The sequence below is a fragment of the Mauremys reevesii genome, linkage group 27 (genome assembly GCF_016161935.1).
Source record: "Mauremys reevesii isolate NIE-2019 linkage group 27, ASM1616193v1, whole genome shotgun sequence".
In the NCBI taxonomy this organism is placed as follows: Eukaryota; Metazoa; Chordata; order Testudines; family Geoemydidae; genus Mauremys; species Mauremys reevesii.
The window spans coordinates 1,138,340-1,152,186 of record NC_052649.1 but is presented as its reverse complement, the minus strand read 5'-3'; the positions used below and the strand labels follow the sequence as shown (position 1 = coordinate 1,152,186).

The 13,847-nt window shown below is 41.3% G+C and overlaps 1 protein-coding gene across 23 annotated transcripts in view; it reads right to left on the bottom strand.

Annotated features, from left to right (window-relative positions):
• The window catches only part of TANC2 (tetratricopeptide repeat, ankyrin repeat and coiled-coil containing 2), a 631,662-nt gene that overhangs the window by 32,900 nt on the left and 584,915 nt on the right, over nt 1-13,847 (bottom strand). For all 23 annotated transcript variants that reach the window (XM_039516554.1, XM_039516557.1, XM_039516556.1 and 20 more), the window contains 3 exons: nt 6,280-6,402; nt 4,514-4,750; nt 1,452-1,637 (listed from right to left, as the gene is read on the bottom strand). In XM_039516554.1, the coding sequence (XP_039372488.1) occupies nt 1,452-1,637; nt 4,514-4,750; nt 6,280-6,402 (546 nt within the window). The remainder of the gene's footprint in view (nt 1-1,451; nt 1,638-4,513; nt 4,751-6,279; nt 6,403-13,847) is intronic.

Genomic DNA, 13,847 nt, shown 5'->3' with positions numbered 1-13,847 from the left:
CAGCCACTAGACTGGGCTGTCTTTCTAAACAATTAGCTCCTTCCTAGCATGAATGACATTTAGGCAGATTGCTAGAAAGGTACCAACATGGTTTCCCTGGCCAGTGTAGACTGGGTTTCAAAGAACTGAATTAATCTCATCCGAGGGTAAATTTTTGAAATTGGCTAAAATCTCCTTAGTGCTCGGTAAGATGATACGAGAAAGCAAGAGATTAAGGCGAGAACAGAATTTACTGAAGGACAAAGGTACATTTTTCTCATCCAAGAAGGGACACACCTACCAAGAGCTACACTAAAGGCAAGAGTGCGGCAACTGTGCCTGTTGTACTCAGCATAGCAACCTGACAGCAGACAAGGGCAGGAAGCATCTCTCATGAACGCAACGCGCAAGGGGGCTTTGAAAAGAAAGGTTTTCAGTTACAATTGCCACTTCTAAGCTGCCTGCTGGGGCTGTCCATTACTGAAAAGCAACGGCATGTACAACACAGGCCCTGGGGAGCCTGAAGTCACAGACTAAACCAGTTTTCAATCAGCTTTAATATGTGCTTAACTGCTAGAAGAAAAATGGTAATGCTGGCTATGTCAGCAAACTGCTTAATCAGTGGAAGTAACATTCCACCTTAACTTTCTTATAATCATAAATTATATACATTTTAATTATAGTATGATTATTATATTATATAATTACTAATTATAACACTATTTCCCCTGGCTTTCCACCTCCCTTGACTGTCAGCATTTCAGAGCATGGACTACACATCTTTATTTGTCTGTAAAGTGCCATGTCCATTTATAGCGCTGCATACACAGTAAATAATTCTGAAACCACTTTTTTAAAAAAAATTACAAATATATCAGTAAAATTCTGGGGAAGTTTCCCATTAGAATAATACCGGGTGCTGTTAGGGATCATGTGACCAGGTTGCAGAGAAGCTCTGTTGCTTCAAAGGCACATCTGTTCCTAAGCAATTCAACTTGTGTCACTTGCATGGTGTGATTTACCCAGCTCCCTTTGATTAACTCCTTTGATCTGATCACGTTACTTATGTTTCCATGGATTGAAGTTTCATGATTAATGAAATTAATGAGAGGGGTTTTATTTAAACAGAAACAAGTTTTCAGCCAAATATTACTTCCCAACAGGAAAATAAACAGTATTTTACATATCATCATCCATCCCCTCACTGGGGAATGGGGTAAGCAGTACATGGTTTTACCTTTGCCTGCTTAAAGGTATATTCAAATACATTAGGGGCTTTTCACTCTCCCTCTGGATGGAAGCCTGCAAAGATTTTGCCCAGGCCACCAAGAAATCAGTGGATTTGTGGGGTGGGCGGAAGTTACTGACTCCACCTCCTAGACCCTCTGTGCTCAGCCTTGTGACCAGGGAACGCAGCTACCCTATTATTTCTGTATCCCACAGAGATCCAGAACAGTGTAGTTATGTCTTACCTCAGCGTAGCCCATGCTGGCTGCTGCAATCAGTGCCTGTTGTATCGCATGGCTCTTCTTAAATACCCCCTGCTGTTGCCCAGCCATTGTCCAGTCACACTGAATCAGGAACTTCACTACCTCCAGGTGACCTCTGAGAGCCGCATGAACCAGGGCACACTGCCCGTTTTTGTCCAAGTGATCCACCTTTCAGGGGAACAGAAACACAAAACACAATTAAACCCGACTCCTGTTTGAAAAGCCATGGCTTTCTCAGCGTCTCCAGCCCTGGGTTTGTAATAATGCCACATGGGCAGGATGTACATTCTCTGCATTCTTCTAGTTAACCATCCCATCCACAACCAGGCAAAGTTCGTTCCTAAAGAATCACTGCCCTGAGGACAGACATCCTCTTGGCCACAGCTGCTTTCTTTGGGTAGGTCACCACTTTACAGCTTCAGTTTTCGTCACACTAAAAGCATACTGGCTTTATTCCCGCAAAAGCACATTTCCGCTGCGTTCTCAAGTACGCCAACTGTAGTTCCTTTGGCACTGAAATTCTACTCATTGACGTTGTCTGCCTCGGGATACAAAGAGCCACTGAGTCGAAAGAGAATGTTCTAAACCCACCATTTCACAATTCTTCAAAATGAGCAAAAATACCTCATAATGAGTCCAGTGTTAGAATGATTAGTCAGCCTGTTTTATTCAGCTGCACCTTAGTCAGCCTCACTAGAAGGGGGCAGCAGAGAAACATTAATAAAAACAGAAATTTCAGGTGATGGCATTATAATCTGATATCCTACTAGGAACTTGAGGACTGTTTTCTATGTGTTTGTCCACAATGTTACCTTTGGCTTCTAGGTCCTACCATAATACAAATAATATTAGTATCCCAGCAAAACGTTTCAACTAGATTCTTTCTACTCATTAACCACTTCACTGCTGAACAACGTATCAGTATGTTCAGTAAATGCACGTAGCCACTGCTGTTTAATTTATTCACGATACAACCCAACATCTTTGAACCAAAAATGGCTGCTACTGTGTATGTTCTCTCAGTACTGAAGGGGGACACTCACGGAAGCGAGCTTCTTTTTTTCCATTTGGGATGGGAATTTTTTAAATCACATTTCGTGCCCTGGGTTTCCCTCCCATTTCCCCTGACAGAGGATATAATGGGACTCCATTGGAAGTTTATTAATACTGCTTATCAGTCGGTGCTAGGGAGTCACCCAGCTTATCTTTTTTTTTAAAGTCTATTTTTGCCTTTACATTGTCCTGACAACTCAGCAAGACCTAAAAGGGTCCCTTAGTCATCCTGACATTCGTATTCAAACCACACAAGCCTTTAGTTTGCTTTCAGAACTGAGGCAAAACATTTACAGAAACCACAAATTGTTTCCAGGAGGCTGCCATTTCAGTTCGGAGCAAAATTCTTCTGTTCAACAGAATGTTTGAAACTTGACTCATTACACACAATTAACCCTTGAAACGCTCACCACAAACCAAACAAAAGAGTATTCTTACTGGCCAAGTTTACTGGCCAACACAGAAGCGTTCAGAGAATATTTCCAAATGGGGTATTGCAGTGGTTCTCAAACTATTGTACTGGTGACCCCTTTCACACAGCAAGCCTCTGAGTATGACCCCCCCCTTATACATTAAAAACAAATTTTTTATATTAAACACTATTATAAATGCTGGAGGAGAAGTGGGGTTTGGAGGTAGAGGCTGATGGCTCGCGACCCCCCACATAATACCCCTCAGGGGTCACAACCCCCAGTTTGAGAACTCCTGGTGTATTGGATGTTGCAAAACAATGCTGCTTTTTAACACCGTGGAGGGTCAAGGACTTGTAGAGAAATGACTTCAGCAAGCCAGTAGCAAGGCAGGATTCCACAGTTCCAGTATCAGGCCTGAATTCCCAAACGCTAATTACAGACCCTGCAAACCTGCTATGCCTTTTGTGCCAACGACACGTTTCAAAGCAGCATGTTGTCACAGAAACGCAAACCCGGCCGGCATTGTGGAGTCACCTGTGAGCAACTACAAACAGGATTCTAATCTGTTCTATCACCGGAACAAAAAACTGCAATAATAATAAAAACTCCTCACTCACACATGCACACCAGGAACAATGGAAAATGTGAGACCTGCCAATTGGGGTGCACACAGTGCTATTTTTAGTACAATGCTTGGATACCATGGGAATAGGTGCCTTAGATACAAAGAGACTGGTCAGACAGAGATTAAGGCAAGGTCCCAAATGCCATCGAATTCAATGGAATCTGGGCACCTCACTCTCTTACACTCTTGAAAATCTCAGCCTAACTAGACAGGTAAGATAGACGTTAGGTGGCTAGTAACTGTGTGTTGGCAGGGGAGGAATCTTCATAGGTGCAAATGGGAGTTAGGTGCCTTCCTCCCATTGACTTCCAATGGAATTGAAAACCCGACTGCCTTCTTGTACCTTTGAAATGCTCCATCCGGACAGTAACACAAGAGGGCAGAGTTGGGATCTCATCAGATATTTTTTAATTGCTGATGCTGCACTTGGGGCTTATAAGAACATAGACTTTGCCATACCAGATCAGATCACTGGGGCTACCCACGTTAAGGCAATAACCAATCCCTCCTGAAGGAGGAGAATCCTCACCACGACACGACTAATGCCCAGTACTATGTGTGGTCCAGCAAACTCACACGAGATGTCCAGCCCCTTGCAGGATTGAGCATTTAATAATGAAGGGTAACTCCTGCTTTGTAAGCAAGAGGGTAGGATGCTGAGACTTTTGAAGATGACGGCATGTGGAAACTGTAGGGGTTTGATTTAGACCATATAGAAAAAGGTTCCAACAAAGTAGACAGTCTGTTTAAATCATTTAGCCTATCTTCAGGTGCAAAAACCAGAGGAAAGAGTATTGTTAAGAAATGTTACATGGCAAAGGAAAAAGCGAACAGTGGCTCAGTTCCTTTTCTGAGGTCTGATATGTACTCCACATACTACCTGCTTTCTCCTCCATGTCAATGTGGAATTCCTGGGAAGTCAGAGTGTCATCAGATAAATACAGTCTCATTACCTGGGCCCGTTTCTTGCACAGTAGCATAACAATGCTCAGATATCCAGCCGCAGCAGCATATCCAAGAGGAGTCAGGCCACTTTCAGAAGAGGCATCTACGTTGGCCCCAAACTCCAACAACAAAGCCACCATCTCTGTGTAACCAAGGTGAGACTGGACACATAAAATTGGGGCATTGTTCAGAACTTCGGTCCGGTAGTTAACATTTGCACCTCCCAAAATTAGCAACCGACTGACCTGAAGGGCAGAAGAGAAACACATCACCACAATGAGCAACAAAAAGACAAGCCCAAACCACAGCTTTATTTTAGGTAGGGGGAGCGCTGTCTAATCGCTAGCATGGACTTTGTTCTGTAATTTGCGTGGTGTTGGAGCAGGCTGGCCTTAGCCATACTGCCAGAAATAGGGCCACAGGGAGCCTCACACAGGGAAAGATAGTGGATGGTTTTGTAACTGCTTGATCGTCCATTCAACAGGGGCCTTGTGATGCTTACTGGTCACCCAATTGCTGCTTCCCCTCCTGCTGTCTTCCTGGCTCTGCTCTCTCTGCACTGGGCTGCAGAGCGAAAGAGACAGCTCATGACACTGAGATGAGAGAGAGAGAGGGCTCCTGATAGGGAAAGGATAGAGAGGATGACGATGGGCCCCCTCTCCATATGAGGAGGATCTCTCAGGCTGGCCCCACCCTCATGTGGGGAGAGGTATGCAAGCCCTGAAGGTTCTCTGCATTAGATTTTTTTTCACTCTAGCTAACATATTTGTACATGCTAATCTGGACACTTCACAAATGTTTGCAGAATGTCTTCACTAGCACGTACAAATGTGTCGGCTAACTCAACTTAATCGGCAATTAACTCAAGTTAAAGAACTCTGTTTCTACAAGTGAATTTAGGATGCTATGGCTTCTTAGGCTAATCCATCCTATCCAGCTTATGGGAATGCCATGTCTCACAGCCTGCTAGCAATAGGTACCAGTGGTTCCACGCTAGCTTGGCCTGCTCTGATTTATAATCAGAGTTTTCCTTCTAAACAGACAGACTTGCCTGAAGAGTCTAAGTGAACTCTGTCTGCCCAGGTCTTAAATCAAGAGTTTTCCTTCATCTAAATATACTTGGTTCACGGCAAGTGCAACCCTTTGGGGTTTCCCCAAGATGGGCTATCTCCCCCCACCATCTGGGGGATGCAGCTCTACACTGTTTTATCCCTGCAAATACAACCAAGGTAAGTCCAACCACTGACTAGATGGTGTGATGTGATATACACAGGGACATGACCAGGCTGGACTTAATGGAGGAACAAGCTATGCACATTATACTCCTTTCCATAGCTGCAAAAACGCCCTCAGAGCAGACAAACCCCCAAGGCACTGTCAGGTTTACAACACCCAAGGGAGCCTTCTGTATATTTGGGAGAAATCGGTGGAAATGAAGGATGGTCGGCAGGAACAGATATGACACTGCTTTTTTATAGGAATTCACAGAAAATCCCTGCTGAACACAGACAAGTTGGGGAGTCGCTACTCATTGGTATCAAACCTTAACTGGACACTTAAAAAACGAGGTCCTGGTTGAGCAAGTTGCTTACATATCGGTGTAACTAAGTTGTGAGGAGTCCCATGGACTTCAATGAGATTCACTCACATGCTTAACAATACACATGCACTAAGGACCTGGCTGAACTGGAGCCTTGGAGAAATCTTTCTTTCTTGGAGCACTGGAGGCTCAAAGCACTGAACCAGCTCGTCAACTGTCTGTTCTGTACAGTACCTTTATGTTAGGGGTGTAGAGGTTTCGCAGAGATGCCAATGCCATTGAAAGACCTTCTGTGCTGTAGGAGATCCAAAGCCCTTGCAGGATAGACGAGGACACTCCTACTTTTTTACTCAGCCCCTAAAGAGAGAGAGTGAGCCAGTGAGTTCTAGTACCCAACATATTTGCATTATGTTATGCAGAAGGAATTACTACATGTAATAAAAATGATTAACAAAAGAATTTTACAGATCTGAGGCTGGAGAATTAGATTCCTGCTAGCAATAAAAAGTCAGCAAGCTGAAAATAACGTTAAGCATTTATCATAGCCACACTCACTTAAAATTCACCATTTATCAACAAAGTGCTGGCAATACTAGACGTGCTGGGGCAGATCCTCCGCTGACGTAAAATGTCACAGTAATGAGCTGCTGACAACACAGAAACATGCAGTTGTGGTTTACTGTTAAAGGCCCATATTCCCTTCCCACTGCATCTTTCTTTAATGGAGAACGAGAATGTAACCAAAATACTCTTCCCTGCCAGTTAAGAACAGTCTATACAGACTAAGGTTGCCATAGAAGCCATTTATCATGTTAGATCCCTGCTGTGAACTAATAAACTTGCAGCCCCAAGGAAGAGCCCCCAAGGTAGTACCGACACGATATCCTTAAGGCAGCCCTGTCACGCCGAGGTTACATGGGCCTCCTGAGCTCTCTTTCAGAGAATCCCATTACACGGGGTAAGGTGGCATATTCTTTTTTCGTTTTGTTTATAAAATACCTACTTTCGTGGCAGAAACTGATTCACGAAATATTCTTCTTATTCACAGAGCTAACTCAACTTGTACTACATTCTCCATCATAGCAAGATAAATTAAAGAAGTTTTACCAAAAGAGAGAGTAGACATTTTCATATCTAATGTTAGATTATCTCCAACCTTCTTATTTGGCTAGCATAGTTATTTTATGCTTACTAGATACCAATTACTAACGTCTTTTTGAACAGCACTAAATTATAGGTTATGTAATAAATAGTCAAGTGAGCTTGCTTTCCTGTTATAAGAATGATCATTTCTTCATAACAAACAGATGTTAATCAGTGGCCTGATGATAGGCGGAAGAAAAGGGGAGCCTATTTTTGGATGGGGTTTTAAAAGGATAGCTTTTCTTCTATAGTGCTTGAACATTATTTCTACTGTAGTCTCCATGGAACTGTACAGATGTCTTTGGCTACTATTTTGACATGTAAGGCCTGATTTTCCACTGCCTTGAACCTTGTGTGCTCATTTACACTTGTGTAAAGTGGGTGTAACAGCTACCAGTTCAAGTTGGTAGTGCTTTACACCGACTCTGCAATAATGTAAACAACCATACTAGGCCTAGGACAAAGAAAAAATTATGCATAAAGTCTCTATAGATTTTTACTGCCATTGTTTGACCATCATAATTTGTTGGTATTAAACAGCAACGACTGTTTTGCCATTGTAATCTGACATATCCTTCTATACACTTGAATTAGTAGCCTTTTGTCCTAACATCATGATACCACAGACGTGAACATTTTTTTAATCTAGAGACCATTATAGTGCATGTCAGTCAAGTGGCTGTACCGTACTGCCTACGTAACAAGAAGTAACTACTGTGACTATTTAAAAGCATTTTTTCAGTTAAATATACTTGCCATTTAAAACCATTTTATTTTAGAAAAAAAATAAAAGATGGCCGTCCTCACGAAGAACTAACAGTTTTCTTCATTTATTATTTTCAAGTCCTGTAGCTTTTAGCTAAACATTTGTCAAATAAAGACCATAAGAACAGCCATACTGAGTCAGACCAATGGTTCATCTAGCCCAGTATCCTGTCTTCAAATGGCCAGTGCTAGATGCTTCTGGCAGTTGGAGATTTAGGGATACCGGGAGCATAGGGCTGCATCCCTGACTATCTTGGCTAACAGCCATTGATGGATCTGGATCTATCTTACATGAACTTATCTAATTCTTTTTTGAACCCAGTGATACATTTGGCCATCACAACATCCCATGGCAGCAAGCTCCACAGGCTGTCTGTGCATTGTGTGAAGAAGTCCTTCCTTACGCTTGTTTTAAACCTTTTAATCTCATTGCGTGATCCCTAGTTCTTGTGTTATGTGAAGGGGTAACTAAATACTTCCCTAGTCACTTTTTCCACACCCTTCATGATTTTATAGACTTCTATCATATACCCCCTCAGTTGTCTCTTTTCCAAGAGGAACAGTCCCAGTCTTTTTTACTCTCCCCTTGTAAGGAGGCTGTTCCATACCCCTAATCATTTTAACTGCCTTTTCCTTTTCCAATTCTAATTTATCTTTCTTGAGATGGTATTCAAGTGTGTATTCAAGGCATGAGTGTACCGAGGATTTTTATAGTGGCATTAAGATATTTTCCGTTTTATTAACTATCCCTCTCCCAATGGCCCCTAGCATTTTGTTAGCTTTTTTGTCTGCCACTGTACATTGAGCAGATATTTTCAGAGAACTATCCACAATGACTCCACGATCTCTTTCTGGAGTGGTAACTGCTAATTTTGCATGTAATATTGGAATTATTTTTTTCCAATGTGTGTTACTTTGCATTTATCAAGAGTGAATTTCATATGCCATTTTGTTGCCTTATTGTCCACTTTTGTGAGATCCCTTTGCAATGCTTCAGTCAGTTTTGTATTTAACTATTTTAGTAATTTTGTATCATCTGCAAATTTTGCAGCCTGTTTATCCCCTTTTTCAGATGATTTATGAATATGTTGAACAGCATCGGTCACAGCAGAGATCTTTAGGGGAGCCTGCTATTTACTTCTCTCCATTGTGAAACTGACCGTTTATTCTTATCCTGTCTCCTGTCTTCTGACTGGTTACAGGTCATCTCATGACCTTTCCATCTCGTGACTTATCCTAACAGATGACCTTTCCTCTTATCCCATGACTGCTTACTTTTCTTAAGAGCTTTTGGTGAGTGACCTTGTGAAATGGTTTCTGAAGGTCCAAGTTCACTATATCCATTGGATCACCCTCGTCCACATGCTTGTTGACTCCCTCAAAGAATTCTAATAGATTAGTAATGCATGATTTTCCTTTACAAAAGCTATGTTAACTCTTTCTCAAAATATCATGTTTATATACGTGTCTGATAATTTTGTGCTTTATTATAGTTTCAACCAATTTGCCTCATACTGAAGTTAGGTTTACCAGCCTGTAATTGGCAGGATCACTTTTGGAGCCTTTTTTAAAAACAGGTATTATATTAACTACCCTCCAGTCATCTGGTACAGAGGCTGATTTAAGCGATAAGTTACCTACACAGTGAATAGTTCTTCCATTTCATATTTGAGTTCCTTCAGAACTCTTTAGTGAATACCATCTGGCCCTGGTGACTTATCACTGTTTAACTGGTCAGTTTCTCTCCAAACCTCCTTTACTGACACCTCAATCTGGGACAGTTCCTCAGACTTCTAACCTAAAAGAATGGCTTGGGTGTGGGGATCTCCCCCATGTCCTCTGCAGTGAAGACTGAAGCAAAGAATTAATTTAGCTTCTCTGCAATGGCCTTGTCTTCGAATACTCCTTTAGCACCTCGATCGTGCAGTGGCACTTATAATTGTTTGACAGACTTCCTGCTTTCTCATGTTCTTAATTTTTTTTCTGTTAGTTTTTCTGTTCTTGGCTAGCTGCTCTTCAAATTCTTACTTGGCCTGACTTATTATAGTTTTATAGTTGACTTGCCAGAGTTTATGCTCCTTTCTATCACCATCAGTAAGATCAGACTTCCAATTTTTAAAGGATGCCTTTCTGTTTCCAACCGTCTCATTTACTCTGCTGTTTAGCCATGACAGCATTTAACAGAATCATAGAAGATCAGGGTTGGAAAAGACCTCAGGAAATCCAACCCCCTGCTCAAAGCAGAATCAACCCCAACTAAATCATCCCAGCCAGGGCTTTGTCAACCTGGGCCTTAGAAACCTCTAAGGATGGTGCTGAAGCCACATCTGGAGTATTGCATCCAGTTTTGTAGCCCCCACTATAGAAAGGATGTGGACAAATCAGAGAGAGTCCAGTGGAGGGCAACGAAAATGATTAGGGGGCTGGGACACGTGACTTCTGAGGAGAGGCTGAGGGAACTGGGCTTAGTCTGCAGAAAAGAAGAGGCGGGATTTGATAGCAGCCTTCAACTACCAGAAGTGGGGTTCCAAAGAGGATGGAGCTAGGCTGTTCTCAGTGGTGGCAGATGACAGAACACGGAGTAATGTTGCAGTGGGGGAGCTCTAGGTTGGCTATTAGGAAAGACTTTCATTAGGAGGGTGGTGAAGCACTGGAATGGGTTCCCTAGGGAGGTGTTGGAATGTGCCAAATAGAGGGGAACAATCACTTCCCTCAATCTGCTGGCAATGCTCCTATTAATGCAGACCAATATACCATTAGCCTTCTTGGCAACAAGGGCACACTGTTGACTCATATCCAGTGTCTCGTCAACTGTAATCCCCAGGTCCTTTTCTGCAGAACTGTCGCTTAGTCAGTCGGTCCCCAGCCCGTAGAAGTGCATGAGATTCTTCCATCCTAAGTGCAGGATTCTGCACTTGTCCTTGTTGAACCTCATCAGATTTCTTTTGACCCAGTCCTCCAATTTGTCTAGATCACTCTGGACCCTATCCCTACCCTTCAGTGTATCTACCTTTCCTCTCAGCTAAGTGTCATCTGCAAATTTGCTGAGGGTGCAATCCATCCCATCATCCAGATCATTAATGAAGATGTTCAACAAAACTGGCCCCAGGTCCAACCTCTCACTCCACACTGACAATGCCAACACAAACACTACATGTCAAACTGTTGATATTGAGCATGAGAGAGAGGATCTAGCAGCATTCTTTTCCATTATTGTCATCCATCCAATCCTTACTTTCTTACTTCTTGCTGGCAGAATACTTGTGAAGGAAGATTCAAAAAGATATATCACGATATCATATCCCCCCACCCCATATCCACAGTTATCTCATCATCATATCTCAGAAAGCGGTCAGGCAGGCATGTTTTGGGTGATTCATGTTGACTGTGAACCTTCCTCCTCCTCCAAATGGTTCAAAAAAAATAGACTCCTTTGAGAGGACCTGATTTTTGATTTTTTTTTTGCTCTTTTATTTTTTTTTTTTTTTTATTTTATTTTGCATTTTTATTTATTGCATTTTAAATTGTTGCATGCAGTTTGTAGGCATTTTCTTGTTTTGTGACTTTTTTCTAATTTTTTTTCTTTAGCTTCACATTATTTATTTAGTCCCATTTGAAGTTATTTATTTGCTCCTTTTTTTGTTTTTTTTTTTGTTTTTTTTTTTAATTTAAAATTTTATTTTTTTATTGCATATATTTCATATTCTACATTCACCCATGCTACATTCACTCACTCCACAATCAATGTACTCCACTTAGGACTCTCTCAGAACTGCCAGTTGAATATGTATCATGTCAATATGGGGCTATTTGAAATTCCCCATTATTATTGAGGTTTCTGTTTTTGTTCTTGGCTTTTGTTTTGAGCATTTTCACAACCACTCTTCCACCCTCCTGGAGCAGTTATATTCCATTTGCCTTCTTCTATTATTATTATATTTTTTCTTTTAATTATTATCATTTTTATCAATTTTGGAATTTCTATCTATAGATTTTCTATGATTTAGTTTGTTTGGAAACTTTTCTTGACTTTTGGAATGGAATTATTTGTAATGGAATGAGGTATTTGGATTTGGAGGTAGGAATCAAGATTTGAGGAATCAACATTAAGAACATACACAAGCTTTTACTTACATCTAACATTTACACATAATTTATTTAAGTTATTTACTTAAGTTAGCAGCACTTAATAAATACAATTTTAAAAAGATTATTAAATTTAAAGCAAAAATATGATTATTAACAAAAAACATTAACAAAAAAAAAATAATCAGCAATTCAAAAATAAATATAGCAAATAAATAAAGCAAACAAATATACTTAAGCAAAAGTGTACTGGCAAAAGACACTCTGAAACAAATAAGGACATGAATTTCAATTTTCAATGAAAATTGTTTAAATAAGTATATTTCTTCAAAAAAAAATGTGTTCAAATTTAAAGATTTTTATTCTTCCTTTTCTTTTAAGTTCTGAGTCTTCATCTCATTCTTTTTCTTTCTTTCTTTTATTAAGTCGTTAAGTTGCAAAACCTCAACAACAAATATAAAAAATACATTAAAGATTAATAATAAGAGGAATGGGGTTAATAAGAAATAAAAATATGCAGGTTTAATCATACACAGGATACAATGAACTTTGATTCTGTGCCTGCCTGCAATTCAGTTCATTTCCAAATCAATTGACCCTGCAGTACCTTCAAATGACCCCTTCACTATAACCTCTTGTTTCTCCAATCCTTCCAAAGCAGCTCTGTCAATGTACTCTTCACCTCCCCCTCTTTTTACCCAGCTTCTTCTTCTCCAGTCTGTCACAACCACAACAGTCAAAGGGGGTACTAACTCAGTACAACGAAGGGGGGGGGAGAAGGAAGGGGGGGGGAGGGACGGGGGGGATGGGGGAAGGGGTGGAATGGGGTGGGGTCATGAGCACAGCTGGGGGTGGAACAGGAGATGGGCTATGTGCTCAGAGATCTGGCAAGGGTCAAGAGTCCCGTTGTGGTCGGGCTGAGCTCTCAGCCCCCCACCCCGCCCTGGCTGGGGCCATGGGGGAGGCTGAGAGAAGTGAGCTGGGGGGGGGGGTGGACTCGACCAGAAGAGGTCGGGCTTCAGCTGGAAGAGGCAGGGCAGGGGCCAGCCTCCCCAAGAGGAAGCTTCACCCGCAGACCACGGTTTAGCTTCTGATTCCCCTTTCACAGCAGTGTACAAGGTAACTCCAGTGGGGTTATGCTGGCGTCAAACCAGCGTACATTTAGAATCAGGACCTTTGTGTTTAGATAAGGCTGCTCTGCCAACACAATACCACAGAAAAAATGTAAGCTGACTTTATGACCTGACGTGCATCTAACTTGGCAGAAGGCTCACGTCACAGCTACAAGATATTGATTTTACTAGACGACCAGGCAGAATGAGATGCTGTGAAGGAGAAATCACTTCCTCATAAACAGAAAGTATCTGCAATAACAGAAATGGGAATACGGACACAAGATACTTATATTTCTCCTTGAAAGGTTCCACTTTGAAAGTGTCTCTTTCAAGAAACAGTGCTGCTATGGCTCAATTTGGTAAAAAATACAAGCAGATCCTCGTAAACAAACAACTACTGTAAATTAAGGAATAAAAATAAATCCGTTTAAGAAACACCAAAGGCTAATCTTTACAGTGCTTTTCCCATGTAAAACCATCTAACCCAAACCCCTTTCCAAACTCTGTAGGACTTCTGTACAACCTGATGTTACCCTTAGCTGTCACCGAGGCAAATTATTCTTGCTAAAATCATACACAAAGGATTTTGCCAAGTAATTAGAAACAGAAAGCTACACTGACATCTTTCGTATGTTAACAGACACCTTCCAGGATGGTAAATATTTTTCAATTCAAGTTGGAATCTATTGCCAA